Source organism: Amborella trichopoda, chromosome 1 (genome assembly GCF_054954075.1).
Source record: "Amborella trichopoda isolate Santa Cruz 75 chromosome 1, AtrichopodaSantaCruz75HAP2 v2.0, whole genome shotgun sequence".
Classification (NCBI taxonomy): Eukaryota; Viridiplantae; Streptophyta; class Magnoliopsida; order Amborellales; family Amborellaceae; genus Amborella; species Amborella trichopoda.
In genome coordinates, this window is record NC_142336.1 from 60,566,734 (window position 1) to 60,583,534 (window position 16,801).

The 16,801-nt window shown below is 37.4% G+C and overlaps 1 protein-coding gene across 2 annotated transcripts; it reads right to left on the reverse strand.

The window, feature by feature from the left end:
* Positions 1–772: 772 nt before the first annotated feature.
* Positions 773–13,173, reverse strand: LOC18440511 (uncharacterized). 2 transcript variants are annotated; one of them, XM_011627516.3, is made up of 13 exons: positions 13,005–13,171; positions 11,847–12,876; positions 9,814–9,943; positions 9,596–9,698; positions 7,276–7,399; positions 5,348–5,413; positions 5,066–5,104; positions 4,610–4,690; positions 4,422–4,469; positions 3,262–3,312; positions 3,070–3,138; positions 1,847–2,071; positions 773–1,582 (listed from the first exon to the last, which is right to left on the reverse strand). In XM_011627516.3, exons 2-13 carry the CDS (start codon positions 12,021–12,023, stop codon positions 1,331–1,333), a joined length of 1,365 nt encoding a protein of 454 aa, XP_011625818.1. In that variant the 5' UTR covers positions 12,024–12,876; positions 13,005–13,171; the 3' UTR covers positions 773–1,330. The 2 variants fall into 2 exon arrangements, 1 of the variants encoding a protein (XP_011625818.1); XR_016044122.1 differs by having other exon boundaries at positions 4,610–4,646; positions 11,847–13,173.
* Positions 13,174–16,801: the final 3,628 nt, after the last annotated feature.

Genomic DNA, 16,801 nt, shown 5'->3' on the forward strand with positions numbered 1-16,801 from the left:
GAAGACAGCAATCAGTATATGATGTCATACGCTTGGATGGAGGAAGTTTTCCTAGTTTGAGATTCAGGTACGCTTACTCAAAGTCATCATCCATCAGAATTCAGAAGCCCGCCTAGCCTCTGCCTCAACGCCCTTGACGAACTTAAAAACATTTTATTGATCTAAAACTTTGAGATTTAATTCAGAATCACGAGAAATGGCCATTATCATATTCTGGAACTCTTTGCAATCCCCACCTTATCCACACTAATTTGGTTCTAATTTCCAGTGAAAGAGAAAATGTCCTTAGGATTTTAGAGCAATTGAGATTCAATGTGTACCCTTAAGTCTCACATTTTTAAAACAAGAAAGTGAAAATATTGAAAAAAAACAGGGGGAGAACGATCCACTGAATCCCTGTCCTGCTCTTACGCCCAGGCCCAGCATAGGCAATCCCCAAGTCCCCCCGGAAAAACAGTGGCAAACCGAGTTAGCAGTAGGCAAAGGCAGAGATCAAGTTCCTACATGTTTTCTGCAGGACCGAATCTCAGCTCTTTTTGCCTTAATTTCATGTAACACGTTATTCTTTAACCTTTGCAATTAATTTATGCTATTCCAATTTTTCTTTTCCTTCATTTAGTTTTCCCATTGCCATTTACTCATTGCTTTAATCTTTTGTTTCAACTTTTGCTAAATGTGCTGGAATACATGCATTGAATCAAAAAGCAAATGGCTGGGAAGAGTTAAGAGCTGCATTACGAAAGTTACATCAAAAAGGAAAAAACAAGAAGGGTAAAAGAATGATGTAGTTTTTTTTTATCAAAGATGGAATAATGGTACAACATTTAGGGGGGCAGTTAAGATATACAGACGAGACAATGCATCAACTGCCCCGTTAAAAGAAGACATGCCAAGCATTGCCCATTACACCCACCTGCTTGCTTGGTCATCCATGGCTCTTTTGATGTGACCATTTCACAGGCAGCACCCCAAAACCTCCAAACTCTTCCATCGGCCAAATCTTCTGTGGAGGTAATGGAAGCACTGAGACCGGCAATACATGCAAAGGGCCTCAACTAATCATCAGGGAGCTTCTCTCTCTCTGGCCCCATCTTCTTTGTTTCCTCCAATGATAAGGCCCACCTTGGGTTACACTTAGGCAGGGCACTGTACCATGCCACTCCCCAATTGATGAATGATAGCCAACACCAACACAATTTTGCTTAACCGTGTGAAAGAGGTTTGATGACTTGGTGCAGGCAAAACAGAGTTTTCATCTGAGAAGGTGGTGGAACTAGTATGTTTCAACCGATCAAAGACAATCTGACTCCTCTCAACAACAGATATTTGCTTAACCAAGTGGCAGAGGTTGATCACTTGGTGCAGGTAAAACTGAGTTTTCATCAGAGAAAGTAGTGCAAGCACTAGGGTTCAACCGATCAAAGATAATCCGACCTCCTCTCCCTATCCTTGCTCGGAGGCGATATGGTCGTGCCGCCAAAGCCTTGTTAATGGGAGGATCTGGAGGCTTTCTAATTCCAGCAGCAGCTAGTCTCTCTGGATCTACTGGTTTGGTAAAAAGAAGCAATGGTTCAAGTGGATCCTGCATGCCACATTTCTTTATGGATTCAGCACATTTCTTTATGGATTCAGCATGTCATGGGAATAAAGGTGTATACGAGTATTTTTGCATGGCATGCATCTTTACAGATGGTTAAACATAAAGTTAATCAGTTTTTTTGAAAAATAAAAATAAAAATTGTTAAGTGGCCCATAGTGATCTGCATAAGCGTCAACAAATAATGAACAAGAAAATATTAGGGCTCCAAGATTTTTCGTCTTGTTCAGAAACAAATATACACCATACCTCCTTTTTGAAAAATCCTTGGGGTGGAGGACGCCTTCTCGGCTCTCGCTTCATCAGCATTGAGTCCGTGATGGGTGGTTTAGTTCCTAAACCAAAACGGTTGTGGGTGTAACCATTTGTCAAATCCTTGGAATCAATGAAATAGTCATCATTTGATGCACTTCTTTGAGAGAAAGATGGGAAGCCAGATAAAGCTAGTCCATTCTCGAAGAGCCGTGTTTCATGCTGAAAACACACACAAATCTCTTAGTAGATGCCTACAACTCAGCCCCCATATGAGCTCCTAAATAACTACTGCATGTAAGGCTTAGAGTCTCAAGAATCTCAGTATGAAATGCTCTTTACAACTTTGTGAATCAAGAAGCAGTTAAATATGGGTTTTAGTCCTCAAAACCCAACAAAATACAGATGTCAGCAAATAAATAAGAACAGCACCTAAAAGAACAATTGCTAAACCCCAACTTCAAATAAAGTGATGAAAAAGACAACTGATGATAACTTTCCAAGAATCTTTGCTTCTATGAGAAAAGACCTTGATGCATTAGAAGAGAAACAGGTACAGCCTCTAAGCTATTATTAAACTTCTTCTAGTTCTAGGAGTATTTAAAGCAATGGACAAGTAGAGTCCAAAGCCTTTAAAAAGAAATATAGTCCAAATCCTTAAAAAGAAAAGAAAATATATATATCATGAGTATGCATTCACGACAGTTTTCAATTATAACATGCAACACCAATTACAGAAGTGATCTATGTTCTGCTGCTTTATTTCACATTCAAACTACAATGAGCTCAAATTCAACTTGAATAGTTTAACGGTCAATAGAAGTAGTTATCACAGTGAGTGGTGTTCGATGTCACAATCCAAATCCTCATCTTTTGGATGATTCGAGTTTGAAACATGGAATTCTCATTAATCCTAATTGTTCCCAGTTTCCTAAAAGCATGTGCAAATGCAGGAGAAAAACCACCAAATACAGAACTTGAAACATGCCTGCATAAAAGACACAACAGATATAATAGAAATAAATTGGCAATGCCCCTGGAAAATTTTAGTGTGCATCAGCCATTAGCTCAGATGATAAGACAAATGACAACTTCTGCAAGTTTTCGGCATTTCTCAAGGCCCGTGATAGTGTTTTGGAGTTAAATTACAGAGAATACCATATGGACTTCAAGGCTAAAGCAAAGCAGGTACTTATCTCCGAGTAAGAGACACTTGATACCTTATATTTCATCTGAGTCCGTTGAAAGTTGACTTCACACTTCATAACCTCCCGCTTTTTCTCCTCTCTCTGTAAATAGCAATTACGTAAAAGGAAAACATTCAGCAGACATACAAACAACAGCCCCAAATACAAGTAACTTGATTTTTGTTTTAGGTGAAGGTAAACGCAACAGAGTCAAAATATAAATACCTTAATCAAAGCTTCCAATACTGTTTTGGCTTGATCCAAGTTCCGCCTGATCTGAACCAGATCACAAATATCAAAAGTTAAATTAATTTTAGTAAGGTGGTGCAAATTTTGAATTTAATAAACTACTGTATAAAGGTAAGAAAAAGAAGATCTGCCGGCCTAAACAACATCCAGGGAAAACTTAAAACCACATAGAAACTAGCAACATCGCACTAGTACTAAAGCCATAATCACTCCTCCCAAAGGTCCTAAAAAGAAGCCTTAACCATTCCATCAGCATCTCGCACCAGGCAGGTCCTAGACTAAAAGCACGAGGCACGTGGACAAGATGAACGTGATGACCTACTCTTGGAATAGACAGGCAGGTCCCAGACAAATAGGTAACCAAGTGTGCAGTTGGCCATTTTTCACCAGCATGTATTAGGATACAACTAAATTTTTTTTTTTGAGGAAAGGATACAACTAAATTCCCACTCGTTCCTTTGGAACTGCCACAAACAGCATGATCGAATAGGAGCATTAACATCCTCATTACTGAAATTACACCAAGCATTTGTGGGAGTTGGAGTTGGAGTTGGTAAAAATCATTCTCCAGGTTTTTATCAGAATGGCTATCATCATTAGTAAATTTATGTAAAATAAGTGAATAGTGGTTCGCATGAATCAAAGACACGATGTATGATTATTTTGGGATAGACAGTCATATGTTTAGGTTAACAATCTGTTCTCTCTTTCTTCTAAAGAAACCACCATAAGTTCGAGAAAGATAAAGGAAAAAACATAAGGAACGTAATACACACGTACAAAAGCATTAAGAGGAAAAAGGAAAACAAGAATAGAAATTTTATAGGTCAAAGCCACTGAGGCACTGTTGGCAATGGTGATCATCGCAAAATTTCATAGGGTTCCAACTATATACAACAGTTCACAAACTTCAGTAATCCAATGCTTAAGTTGGAATCTCTAGGTCACCCTTCTTACTACTAGCAGCTCACATAGCTAATCCAAAGCCTCAAAATCATGCTATGAAACAATGTGGGTCAGTTTCTTTTTCTATGAGTAATGTGGACTAGTTTCAATCGATGAAATTGAAACTCTATAATATATAGTACTGATTGTACACTATATAAAATTAAACCACAAAGTAACCAAGTCATTACCTGGCGGAGCTTCTCAAAGGACTGAACATTATTCTCCCGCCTTTGCATCTACAAGCCAAGTAATTCATTAGAAATTCAAAATCGTGTGAGCCATTTGCACAGGTGCCTTACAAATTTAGAAAATTATGGCAATGCAGCAACAGAAGAAACACAAATCTTCGAACTCGAGCATAAACTTTAGTACATACTCTCCTTGTGTGGAGGCGGTGGGCTTTCTCCCTCGGCCTGAAAACATTATATGGGTTGGTATCATTAACAGGTGGAGGAGGCTGCACAGACACATAAATGCCTTAGAAACAACTGTTCCACAAACAGTTGGAAAACTAAACATCACAAATAGCTATGCAAGTCTAAAGTTAAGCCAACCACATGCAGCACTTAAACATAATATCTCACATGTAGGTTCTTAATGATTGATTTGTGGGAAAGAGATCAACATTAAGATATGCAGGCTTTTCAGCCAAACAATTGTTCTATATCAATGGATACTAAAAAAAATGTTGAAGCAAATATTGTTCCTATTAGTCACCAGGTAAGACAAGAAACTTCAAGGCAATAACTCCATTAACTTCTCGATAATATACTTCTGTGTAGAAAGTATTCAAACTTGTAGTATTTAGATTTGATGAAATTGTAGAGCTAACCTGAAGATGACGAAGTATAGGCCTTTGCCACCGCTCTCGCTGATAACAAAGAAAGATACATGCATGAGATGTATACTGATGATTAAACCACGAATAAATATACACTCAAGGAAAACATATCCATGTGATTTAAAAATAGTTTGTTATGCAGATAAATATCCTAAATAATAAAAAAAATTGTAATAAATCCATTTCAGTACATGAGAATGGGAATGACCTCTCACAAAGAATGAGCATATAATCTAATGATAGCATATGTACTGTGTCAATTGAAAGACAAACCTTGGCTTTCCAATAGTTATAGACAGACTGGAAAATTACATGTCTAATATTCTGAGATTGCAAAGCCTGCATGCATACCAAAAGTGTGATAAGTTTGATGTAAGTAAAGCATTATCGAGAAGCCATCCAGAAATGAGAGGTCATACAATAGATCCCTTGAAGCACAAAGAAAAATCAGATGAGACATTTAACTGCCAGAATGTGCAGAAAATCTTATACCATATAATACCATTGGCAGAAATATCTTTTTAGAATAATATAGCCCTCTATATTTCTGGACGGCCATAATTTTTCTGAAAGATGCTACAATATATTTAAATGGCAAGAGACTCTAGGCAGCAGTGTCGTCAGAGATGAATTAACAGAAGATGAGATCATCATATCATGGGAAATTACCCACAATATCCCTTAAATTTTCAAAAATTGGAAACTTGCCTTTTCTTCCCTTCAAATTCATACCCATAACCTGTTTTAATATCTCCAAAATGATCTTCACGGGCCTAAGCCTTTATGGACCTATTAGATCCGTGAAGATCATGACTTAAGGTCTTAGCTTAAATGAGCACCCAATTCACTTGCTTTGAGGTCTTTACGGACCTAATAGGACCATAAAGACCCCAAGGCACTCCTTTAGGACCTAATAGGCCCCTAAAGGTGTTTACGGACCTGGATAGGACCGTAAACGCCCCAAGCAAGTGCCTACTACACTTGGGGACTTTATGAGCTTAGGTCCATAAAGCCCCAAGGATCGGGGCCTTTATGGACCTAATAGGGCCGTAAAGGCCCTAAGTGAGTTCTTAGGTCTCTAAAGGCCCAAGACTGGGGGCTTTTACAGACTTAATAGGTCTGTAAAGGTCTTTCCGTAAAGGTCTTCGTACATGCACTAGAAAAAAAACACCATTGGGCCTCAAGCTAACATCCTCACTGCCTAATAGGTCCATAAAGGCATGAAGGTCATTTTGGGGATTAAAAAAAGGAGAAAAAATGGGTATGGGAATAAAGTTGAAGAAAAAAAGAGGTAAGTTTCAAATTTTGAAAATTTAAGGGATATTATCGATGATTTCCCTCATATTTCTACGAGAAAGAATACAGATGGGACATGGGAAGGCCTTCAACAAATCTTAGCAATTATCTAATACAAAAAATGAACTCAATGAGTCAATCAAAGACGACTATAACAGATTCAACACATAAAGGCCAGAAAGAAAATTACATAACAAGAAGAAAGAACACTTAAGTTGATATTTTGCAGCAATATTTTATGGGATAAGGCACAGCAAATTTTACAAAAAGAAAGAAGGATTAAGCAACAGTATCTGGTTACTATGCAAGAAGCTTGGAAAAAATAACAAAAGCACAAAAAGATGCTTAAAAATTAAAATAATGGTAAACTATACAGTCTAAATCAGACGATGAAAATCATAGAACAGCATTCAGAATAATATCAGGTAACTATGCAAGAAGCTTGGAAAAAATAACAAAAGCAAAAAAAAGAAGCTTAAAAATTAAAATAATGGTAAACTACACAGTCTAAGTCAGAGATGAAAATAATAGAACAGCATTCAGAACATGGGTACTAATGATTTTAAACTTTCCAGAAAACAAATATGACTAAGACGCCAATCTTGCAGGAGTTAGCAAAAGCTAGGGCGGTATTTGACAAATCCAAGGAAAATGTGGCATGGTGCATAAGAAACATCAGAAAAGCATCAAGCTCCAAAGGCAAGAATCTGTGCAAAATAGTGCAAATCTCATATCTCCATGTCTGCTAAATGGGAGGTAACACTAAAGCTTTTTGTACAAACCAAAGTGGTAAATTAGCATAAGCAAGATATCATTCCCATCAATTTTTCAATACTGGGGAATTTAGTACCAGAGAACCAGAACCCAAGTTATACAACTAATGAACGCATCTAGGTAAAACTGACCTCAGCCGCAACATCCAACTGAACAAGAACAGGGACAGGAGAACCAAGATTGGGAGTTATAATTCCTGCCCTTTCCCTAGTCTTGTGATCCAAAACCTCCAACTTGAACAGAAGATTTTCAAACCTGCATTGTAAACATAGCGCATATTCTTGACAAAAACAGTCAAACATTGAGTGGGTACAGAAAAGAAATGCAATTAACAGGAGAAATAAGAATGTATCCCAAATCCAGTTTGAAGAAATTGATGCCAATGAAGCTATAATGATGAACATGAAAGCAGAGAACAGATGGCAGCTGTTGCTCATGCCATCGTGCGGTTTCCATAGAAGCTTTCCATAGATACCATTCCCCATGCCTTCAAGAAATGATTATAAATTGTTTACTAGGAAATTGAAATCAAATGCTAGTGCTACATAAAATTTAAGACAACAGTGGATAATGGGCACTGACATTGTTTATATAAACCCAGTTACTGGAATGTTTTTACATAAACTTTTATGAATGAATATTATATCATCAACTAGCTGAACACACATACACTCACGAACGCACAAAAGAAATATTTTAAAAAAAGAAAAAAATTAGAAAAGGGAGTAAAGCTTTAGAGCGATTCCACTGGCTTGCTTCTGTGTACAGGAGAAAGAGATTAACAGAGATTGAAAAATCTCTTGGAATTTTGACACTCTTAGAAAGTTCAGGTTTCACTTTTTTGATACTCTTAGAAAGTTCAGGTTTCACTTTTTTGATGTGGGGAAAAAATCACGTATTGAAACAGAAAAACTCGCTGAGTTGACTTGGTCAGTCGCAAAGTTTTGTAAGCGAGAAACTCAGATGTGATTATACATGCATAGTTCCATCCATATATATTCTTGCATTCATACATTTAAATATTTATTGTGTGTGTGTATGCATGGCATGTGTGTGTCTCTATAATATGGTGTTATATTGGCATGCAAAAGGCATTTACCACAGTGGTAGGCGTGCAGGTCTGACTTGGGCTTCACGAAGATTAGAATATCCAAATAGATGCTTCTGTTTCTTTTGTTAACTTTTATAAAATTTGACAAACTCGCCAGATTCCTTTGAAAGCTAATTGTTTGATTCCACGAGTGAACTCAGTTTTGGAATCAACCGAGACGGCAAAGTTTATCAGGCTTTGAAACACTAGACACAATATATACTAGATAATTGAAGCGGAACCAAAAATGACAATTGAAATAACAAAGTTGCCACTGATCCTTCACGTAAAGCACTTAGTGACACAAGGCAGGAGCAGGGGAATGGTATTAGAACATGTAAGTATGTATCTCCCATGCAAAACTGTGTCGAGTTGGTAACTGCTTCATCTTATATTTTGCTTTTATTCACAATGTCTCCAAAATATGAAAAACATATGAAATAGAATGAAATTGCTTTCTACAAATTACTATGTAATAACTAATTAAGGTATTATTACTAAAATAATTAGCAAATTATTCTGCGGCGTTTTACATTAACATTGTAACCAGTTACATTCTATGTAACTTTTATGTAGTATTCCAACTCATTACATTACCCTTTGTAACTTCGCTCAATATCTGCAGAATCAAGCTAAGCGATCCAGTGTGTTTCAATCGGGTGGCCCCAAATTCAACCATGTGTCGTGCATACACTGCAACCGAGCAAGACACCAGTCTAACATCTGGTTACCAGAAATGCAATCTAGAGTCACGCAGCTACTCCCATTTATTCTACTATAGAGGAAGCTGGAGGTAGAGACTGTGGAACCCTCAGTTGATTCTAGCTAATCCCAATTGGGTGGACACAACATGACCAGAGGAGAATTTTATGGTACAAGTGGGTGATATTAGAATTAAATATCAAGTTTACAAAAGCACAATCAACCATCGCAAAGGGCAACCTACTGGATTTCTTAAAAGTTATGGAGAGTAAGGGTCAGTGTGCTAAACAAATAATGCATACTATATCATATAGAGAGGACATCCATAATCCATCCTCAACAAGGGATAGTAGAGATCAACCATTATTCCATTGACATGGATGCAGATTTTCCAGTAGAACAACAATTTGACAACACCACCCAATACTGTATGTGGGGAAGGGTACCACTTTATGCCTGGTATAATTGTACACTACGTGCCGGTATACTTTTCTGAAAATAACATTGTCACAATATGAACTCCACAGATACACTTAATCATAAAATATCGTGAGAGCACTAATATGACATAAGGATGCACCAACTGTTGTGCAGCAGTTTTCCCCGTAGTAGGAATTAGAATGTTCAGTTGAAGTTTAGAATGTTCAATTGAAGTTCACCTTTCGGGTGAAAGAATTTTCCGTTCATTGTTGAACTCCTCAAGCCAATCCTCATCCTCATTGTCCAGATCATACTCAACAAAATCACCAAGCTCTGACCTGGCTGCAAACAGTACTAAAAAGTTTAAATAAATATTATAATCCACGAAGACCTCAAAAGATCTTCAACTAAGTAAGATGTTTAGAAAATGGAAACATGGGCATCTTAATAGATTTACCTCCTCGTCCACGCAAATACGATGCAGGCTGTGTGAATGTTGATAAATAATCTCTTTCATATGTATCCACAACAACAAATTGTGGAATTGGTATTTCAGAAGCAACCTTTTTACTATGGGTTTGTTGTGCCTGCACGATGTAGCTGACATTCATTACTAGCTGCATAGCTTTAAAAATAATTTAAAAGACAACCAATCAAAATAACACCATGCTTACATTTCTATTTCTTCATAGTTACAATATCGGACTCATATCACAAGGACTAGACAAAGTATGTAAGTGAAGACCAACATCAGTTGTGCATTTGGTGATCCATCATACCAAAGCTGTCTTGGCCATGCAACCTATTTTCTCGGTACAAGCTGGCTGTGTTCATACCAATATCTTTGTATATAGCCAACCAAATATATAAATATAAGCATCAAAATAGACAGTTAAATCTCAACAGTTTTTGGGGTTGTCAAATAATTCCTAGAAGATAACAGCACTGAAGTAATGACAATGAGTGACATACATGGACTGTCAGTAGAAGTTTCGCGCTACAACGAAATACAACCATTGTATATCCAATTTGGGGCAGGTCTGTGAGCCACAATATGGCAATTTCCCCATGGGTTGGTGAGCAAGCGACCAATGGTAATAGGACCAAGAGGTTTGAAAGGAGCTCCAAGGGAGGCCATGAACTATACGAAGAAGGTCGCAGAGGATAGTACTGTTAGAGCGGATTAGCAGGAAGAAATGGTAACACTCCATTTGAGACTTGACAAATCCCTTACACCTAAGAGTTGGAATATCTGGTGCATCTGAAAAAATTTCATGCCTCAAAAAAAAAGTTACTCAAAATCCATATTAAGCACTTTGGGTGGCATCCATGTTGAGCTGCAAGGTGTCAAGAGAAAATATGGTCAGGAACTTGTTGGCAGTTGGGACAAATGTTGATGAGCATATCCTACAGAGTGTTTCCTAGTTAAGTTGACCCTAGCCCATTATAAGGATCAAAAAATATGTGATTGCATCGAAAGGTTACAGAAGGGTGACTTGGATTGCACACCTTATAAATAGAGTAGATCTTCTTTTTTATCATTTTATAAATAGAATAGATGTGCTAGATGTGTGAGAGAGGAAAAGACTTCAGTTCTAGTCCAAACCAATTGAAAAAGTTTGGCTGGGGCCTATCTATTTTCCATAATATTCCCTTGGACTAGCAAGTTTCAAAAAAAAAATTTCCTTGGACAGGTTCCTTATACTATTTCTGAGAAAACAGAAAATCATTTCATTATATATCTACTATCTGCCGCAGTAACACCAAACAAACTCCACTCAAGAAACTGCCCCAATCTACATACCTATAAAAACAATCACAAACAAGTGCCACTAGTTACATCAGCTTGGTGACAGCCAATCCCAAAACCCAGTCTCCACCCCAGGCATCATAGAGGACCTACTCGGTCATCCATCCCAACCTAAGTATTTAAAGCCCTCATGATAAGACCCCCCTCAAAACCTCCACATCCAACATGCACCCTCAAAACTCAAGAAGAAGATAAGCATTTAACGTAAACACCAACAAAATATGGCAATGCAAAGTTTCATGTTACATGAGTTGCGTTCAGTGGATTTCTCAGTTCAGTTATTGGTTCAAGGAAAAGAAGCATGACTTCACAGTAGTTTTCCTTCTTCTTTTTTTGTTGAATGTGACTTCATTCTAGTTTCAGAAGTAAAATATATGTTACCATAGCACTCACAACAAGATGACAAAATCAATGAAGCTACAAAACATGAAGAATTAATGCATGAAACAAAATACAGTTGCAATAATGGCATTGGAACATGCCCAATTATGAATGCGGACAGTTAATTCATCCCTAAAAAAATGGTATTGAATAATTCGACTTCAGGTAGGTAGCAACACTAAAGCAGATATGGCAGTGGGCTCATTCCAATCCATGGAGGCATGTGGCAAGCAATTTCTACAATGAGAAAGATGGTGAGTTTGGAATTGGGAACATTACTTATGCAGATGCATCATTACCTCTCCGTCAGTAATAGCTGCCACCTCCAATGAGTGGCGGGTGGTTATTTGAGAAAAATTGCGCGTGGTACTGGTGTCATCATCTTCAAAGTCCTTGAGAGATTTAATGATGGGAAGCTTCTTGTGGATGTCGAGAGGACGAGGCCTGAATGACAACCTACTACTACTACTACTCATGTCATATCTCCCAATGCAACAGATGGTAACTTGCTGGTCGTCTTCTCATTCCACCTCTCCCATCTCTAAATCCCAGTCAATCAAGTAATGCCTCCTTTGGGTAAAAAAGGGTGGTGAGAGAATGCTAACCTGACCTAACCCACAAAAAGGGAGGAGCAATACATGTACCTAGCCCACAAAAAGGGAGAAGCAATGCATGTAACTAGCCCACAAAAAGGGAGGTGCAATGCATGTAGGAAATACTACTTCCTGTTCTCTTAAAAACGAGTTGAGCTCAGCTTAGGAAAACTAAAACCTTGAAGCAGAGTAAGGTGGCTGATAATGTGATTGCAGGTGCCCACCCCATTCCTTCGAAGCATGGGACTGATGCAGCAACCAAACCAGATACTCGTGAATTATGTATCCCTCTGTACTCTGCTCTCTCAACTAGGAGTAGAAGTGGGAGAAGCACGGAGAGAAAGAACAGTCACTTTACATGCAACTCTTCCTTGCTGAATTGGAAAGCACAACTGTTCAGGCTTGTGAAATAAAACCCTGCAGGACTCAAGCAACCCAACGCAACCCAACCTAAATCAGAAGAAGAGAGGAACGATACAGCCCTAAAACTTGCAGCAACCAACCAAAAAAAAAAAACCCTAATTCCTTGAGGTTGGGGCTAGGGCTAGGGGCACGGGCGCAAGGAGTGAGAAATTGAGTAGAGGTAATAGTAGTGGTGACACGAGCAAACATTTTCTCACTCTCAAAGGCACTTAGCTTGCTTCAACCTTCAATGCATCACCGTCGTACTACTAACAACAGAGCATGGATTCGTTGGCTTCAAGAAGAAGAAGAGGGTCACTCGAGAAAAACAGCTCTGCCCGAACAACAAATTATTAGACCTTCGCTAACCTAATAAACATTTAAATTCAATTAAATTAGAGAGAAGAGAGCCTGCATGTTGTAATGCTAAGTAGACCCTGTAAATAATTTAACCCCTCCTACCTTTCTTCTCCAATGTTTGTTCTTAGGGGGAAAGTGGAAAACAAAGCGGAGCGCTTCAATTGAGAGTATTGAGTTGCGGACCCGTGACTCGTCGATTCAAACCAGCGAAAGGCGTTCCTCGCCGGATATTCCTCAATTTGAAGTTGAGATGTGTTGACGAGCGTATAATGCATAGAATAGACAAAACCTGTTATTTAGAAAAGGATAAGTGACTTGGATCGGGCATCCAAAAATTGATCTTTCTGTGTGGAAAAAATAGTGAACCAGATAAAATATGTACAAGAACAGTATGAATTGGTGAATTGGCTCGGTTCTCTTTTAAACCCGGATAATTTTCTATATATTGACATAATCGGTACGCGATGACTGATTCTCGCCATTTTCTAAATCACTGGATAAACGTATAAGATAGTATGTCGGTTATGGGATTAGTCGAAAATTTGTATAGGGCCGAAAATGTGCCAGGGAACAGGAGATGAAGGGAGCTTGATTAATTGTGAATAAATAGTTTATTTGAAACATTTGATGGTTAAAAATTTAAAATCACGGGGTCATCATCATCATTTTAACATTTTTCCGATTAACATGAATCATAGTTCTTCATTCTGCTGTATTAAAGACCATATGTCCCCATATCTTTTTTTACTACATCTAAACCCATCATTTTTGGGCCTACCCCTTGCCTTTTTCACTCCTTCCACTTGAACTAACTCGTACCTCCTAACAAGTGTTGTACTTGATCAACGCCACGCATGGCCAACCCACCTAATTCTACTCTCTCTCATTTTATCGTCTATTGGTGGCACGTCTAAATTCTCTCGAATCGATTCATTTCTAATTTTATCCCTGTTTGTCTTGCCACTCATCCATCTCAACATCCTCATCTCTGCTACACTCGTTCTATGGGTATATTGTTGTTTGTTCTTCCAACATTTTAACACATAAAGCAAAATTAGTCTCATTGTTGTCCTATAGAACTTGTCCTTCAGCATCACTAGTACGCGACGGTCACATAAAACTCTAGTTGCACATCTCCACTTCGCCCACCCAACTCTTTGTGAGACATCTTCCTCGTTCTCTCCATTTTCATGGATTATCGATGCAAGGTATCGAATGTACGGTCTTTTTTATACTTCATGGCCGTTGATCTTGACTACTTACTCGTGTCTACTTCTATTATTAGTAAACTTGCACTCCATATACTCTTATTCGGACTAATATTAAAACATTTGAATTTTAAAGCATCCCTCAAAAGTTCTAACTTTATGTTAACATTGTTTCGAGTCTCATCAATCAAGACTATATCATTTGCGAACAACATACACCACGACACCTCATCCTGTTAGTGCTTATGAGAAAGCTATATATCTTGATGCATGCAAAAAACCCCATTATAGAGGTTTCTGACCATCAAGCCATAAAGGCAGTTGATTTTGTTCGATTTAATTGTGGTATGTGGATATATTATTTCTCCTTACAAAGTAGGGAAACTTCTTGCATATTAGTCGTAATAACTCTTCCTTCTTAGTGTCTTTGATTAAAATGATTTGAGGTTTTCATGGGTCTCTCTATTCTTTCTTGAATAATAAATCCTAAAGATATTTCGTCTCGTTCATGAGTGCCTCAAGTTTTAGTGCAGATGTATAAAAAAGGATTATACATGAGGAGACTATTTAATTTTTGTACAAGGAGGTGACAATTATTTTTTTAGCAATCCGAGTTCCAGTAGATTGAAGTGTGTTACAGTATTTTGAGAAATTTTATTTTCGACATTATGCTTAATTAATGACACATCTTCAATTGCCCTATTTTACATTCAGCAGTCAATAACAATTGTGACCTCCTTGTGTAAAAAATAAATTGTCTCATTGTATACATTTCTATAGAAAATAGAATAACATTGAAATGAAAGAAAGACTATTGTGATATTGTCGGGGGATTTTTTCTTTTTTTTCTCCTTTTCACCCCTTTTATTTTCTTTTCTTTTCTTTCGGTAAAAGATCACTTACAAGTAGTCTTATTACAATAACTCTTGCTTCAAAAAAAATAAAACTAATAAATCCAATATCTTAAAAACCTTGATGCCATTCAACCAATTTTCTTTAAACAAATAAAATATCCACAATTCTTATGATTGGAATTTAAAGACAATAAATTAAATATGACAAGAAACAAAAAAAAAGTAAAAAATTGCCGGAGATTACTTCAACCGGGTTTATTATACCCCTTATTGAGTCACCACCATTCGAAGGCGTGGGATCAATGATCAATCTTCAATCTCAAACTGGGAAAGCAAGTTTAGGCCAAGCCACACCAATGAATCGTGAACTCATTTGATCACAAACTCAAACCCTATGTGAATTCCCTTAACAACCTTGTTTGAGATAGATATTTCTCTTTTCTACCACGACCCTATAGTATAAAAAAACTCAATGAGAGATGAGAGATCATGAGATATACCATAAGAGAGATGACAACTCTCAATAGCCTAAACTCCTTAGGTTCTTTCACAATGTGAGAGAGAGAGATCTCAAAGATGAGAGAGTGGGGCGTGCCCCTTTTGGGATTTCATGACAGAGAGAAAAACTTCTCTTAAGATAGAGAGAGATATAAAGATAAGGTGTATAGATTTTGGGTATAGACAATCATTTTTATAGGCTTCGAACAATATTAGGGTTTCTTAGAGTTTTCATTGGTTTGCCACTGTTATTGAGATTGAATATGAACTATTGATCTTAGGTGATTTGTGGATTAATAAATTTGAGCCCACTATTCCATAGATGGGCCCATCAACATTATAGGACATTTATCCCCCATTCTTAAACTATATTCCCATTAATAGAAATAAAATAAAATAATTTCATTTATAATATAGTGCTTACCAAAATTATCCACAAGTCTTCTTATGATTTTCAAAATCCCTTTGAAGGACTTCTTAAGGCAAAATATTTGTAAAGCACTTCAAAGCTTTCTCTTCAAGCTAAAGCTTGAACTAATACAAGTAAAGTTCCATTAGGGTGGGGTGTGCCACCCTAGGTGATACTTCGTGGGTCCCACCCACATGCAATGGTGGGCCATTAACATATTGGGTCTCCCATACAATATTAAAATTATTAAAATTAATTATATGATTTTTAGAAATCCATAAAACCAAGTTTGAATACTTAAATCAATCTAAAATTAATATGTCTATTTTTATAAATCCAAATTTAATAAATAAAATATCCAAAGATCTAGAAAAATTCAAATAATAATTCTAAATATCATATATTATTAAAACAAACATAATTAAATTCATTTAATGGGAAAATTATCTATCTGGTATAGGAATTAAATAAATAAACGTTAGGCACTCCACCTTCAACTGTGGACTACGGTCTATGTTTGTTTGGTCAAACCGACCCAGTGTTTCTCATAACCCACAATCCATGTAAGGGCTCATTAGTGGGTCTCCAAATATGGTCGATGAGCCAAGAGGTCGTAATCTCAGTTTGCGGATTTCAGGTTCTGCCTTATAGACTAGTTAATGTCACCTAGACCTGATGCGACCACTGCTCCTATGACGCATAGGGTTATCTCTCGCACATGCATAAGCTTCACCATAAAATGTGGTTCGCTTTCTCGAAATGGCTATTATTATACATGTCGTGTGATGGATCGTGGATGAGGCTTGGGCCCCCATCTCTGAATGCTACTATCACACACAAGGGTCACACAGTCTCTTGGATCACTTATCCGCTCATACTCCGACCTCATCAAGGGATAACCTATTAGAACCCTTATATGATAGTTTTTTA

Excerpts from the sequence above, each read along its gene's own strand:
- LOC18440511 (XM_011627516.3), bottom strand. The coding sequence starts at position 12,023 with ATGAGTAGTAGTAGTAGTAGGTTGTCATTCAGGCCTCGTCCTCTCGAC. Across the intron at positions 4,691-5,065 it reads CTATACTTCGTCATCTTCAG|CCTCCTCCACCTGTTAATGA; the intron begins GTTAGCTCTACA and ends GTGTCTGTGCAG. Across the intron at positions 1,583-1,846 it reads AAGGATTTTTCAAAAAGGAG|GATCCACTTGAACCATTGCT; the intron begins GTATGGTGTATA and ends TGTGGCATGCAG.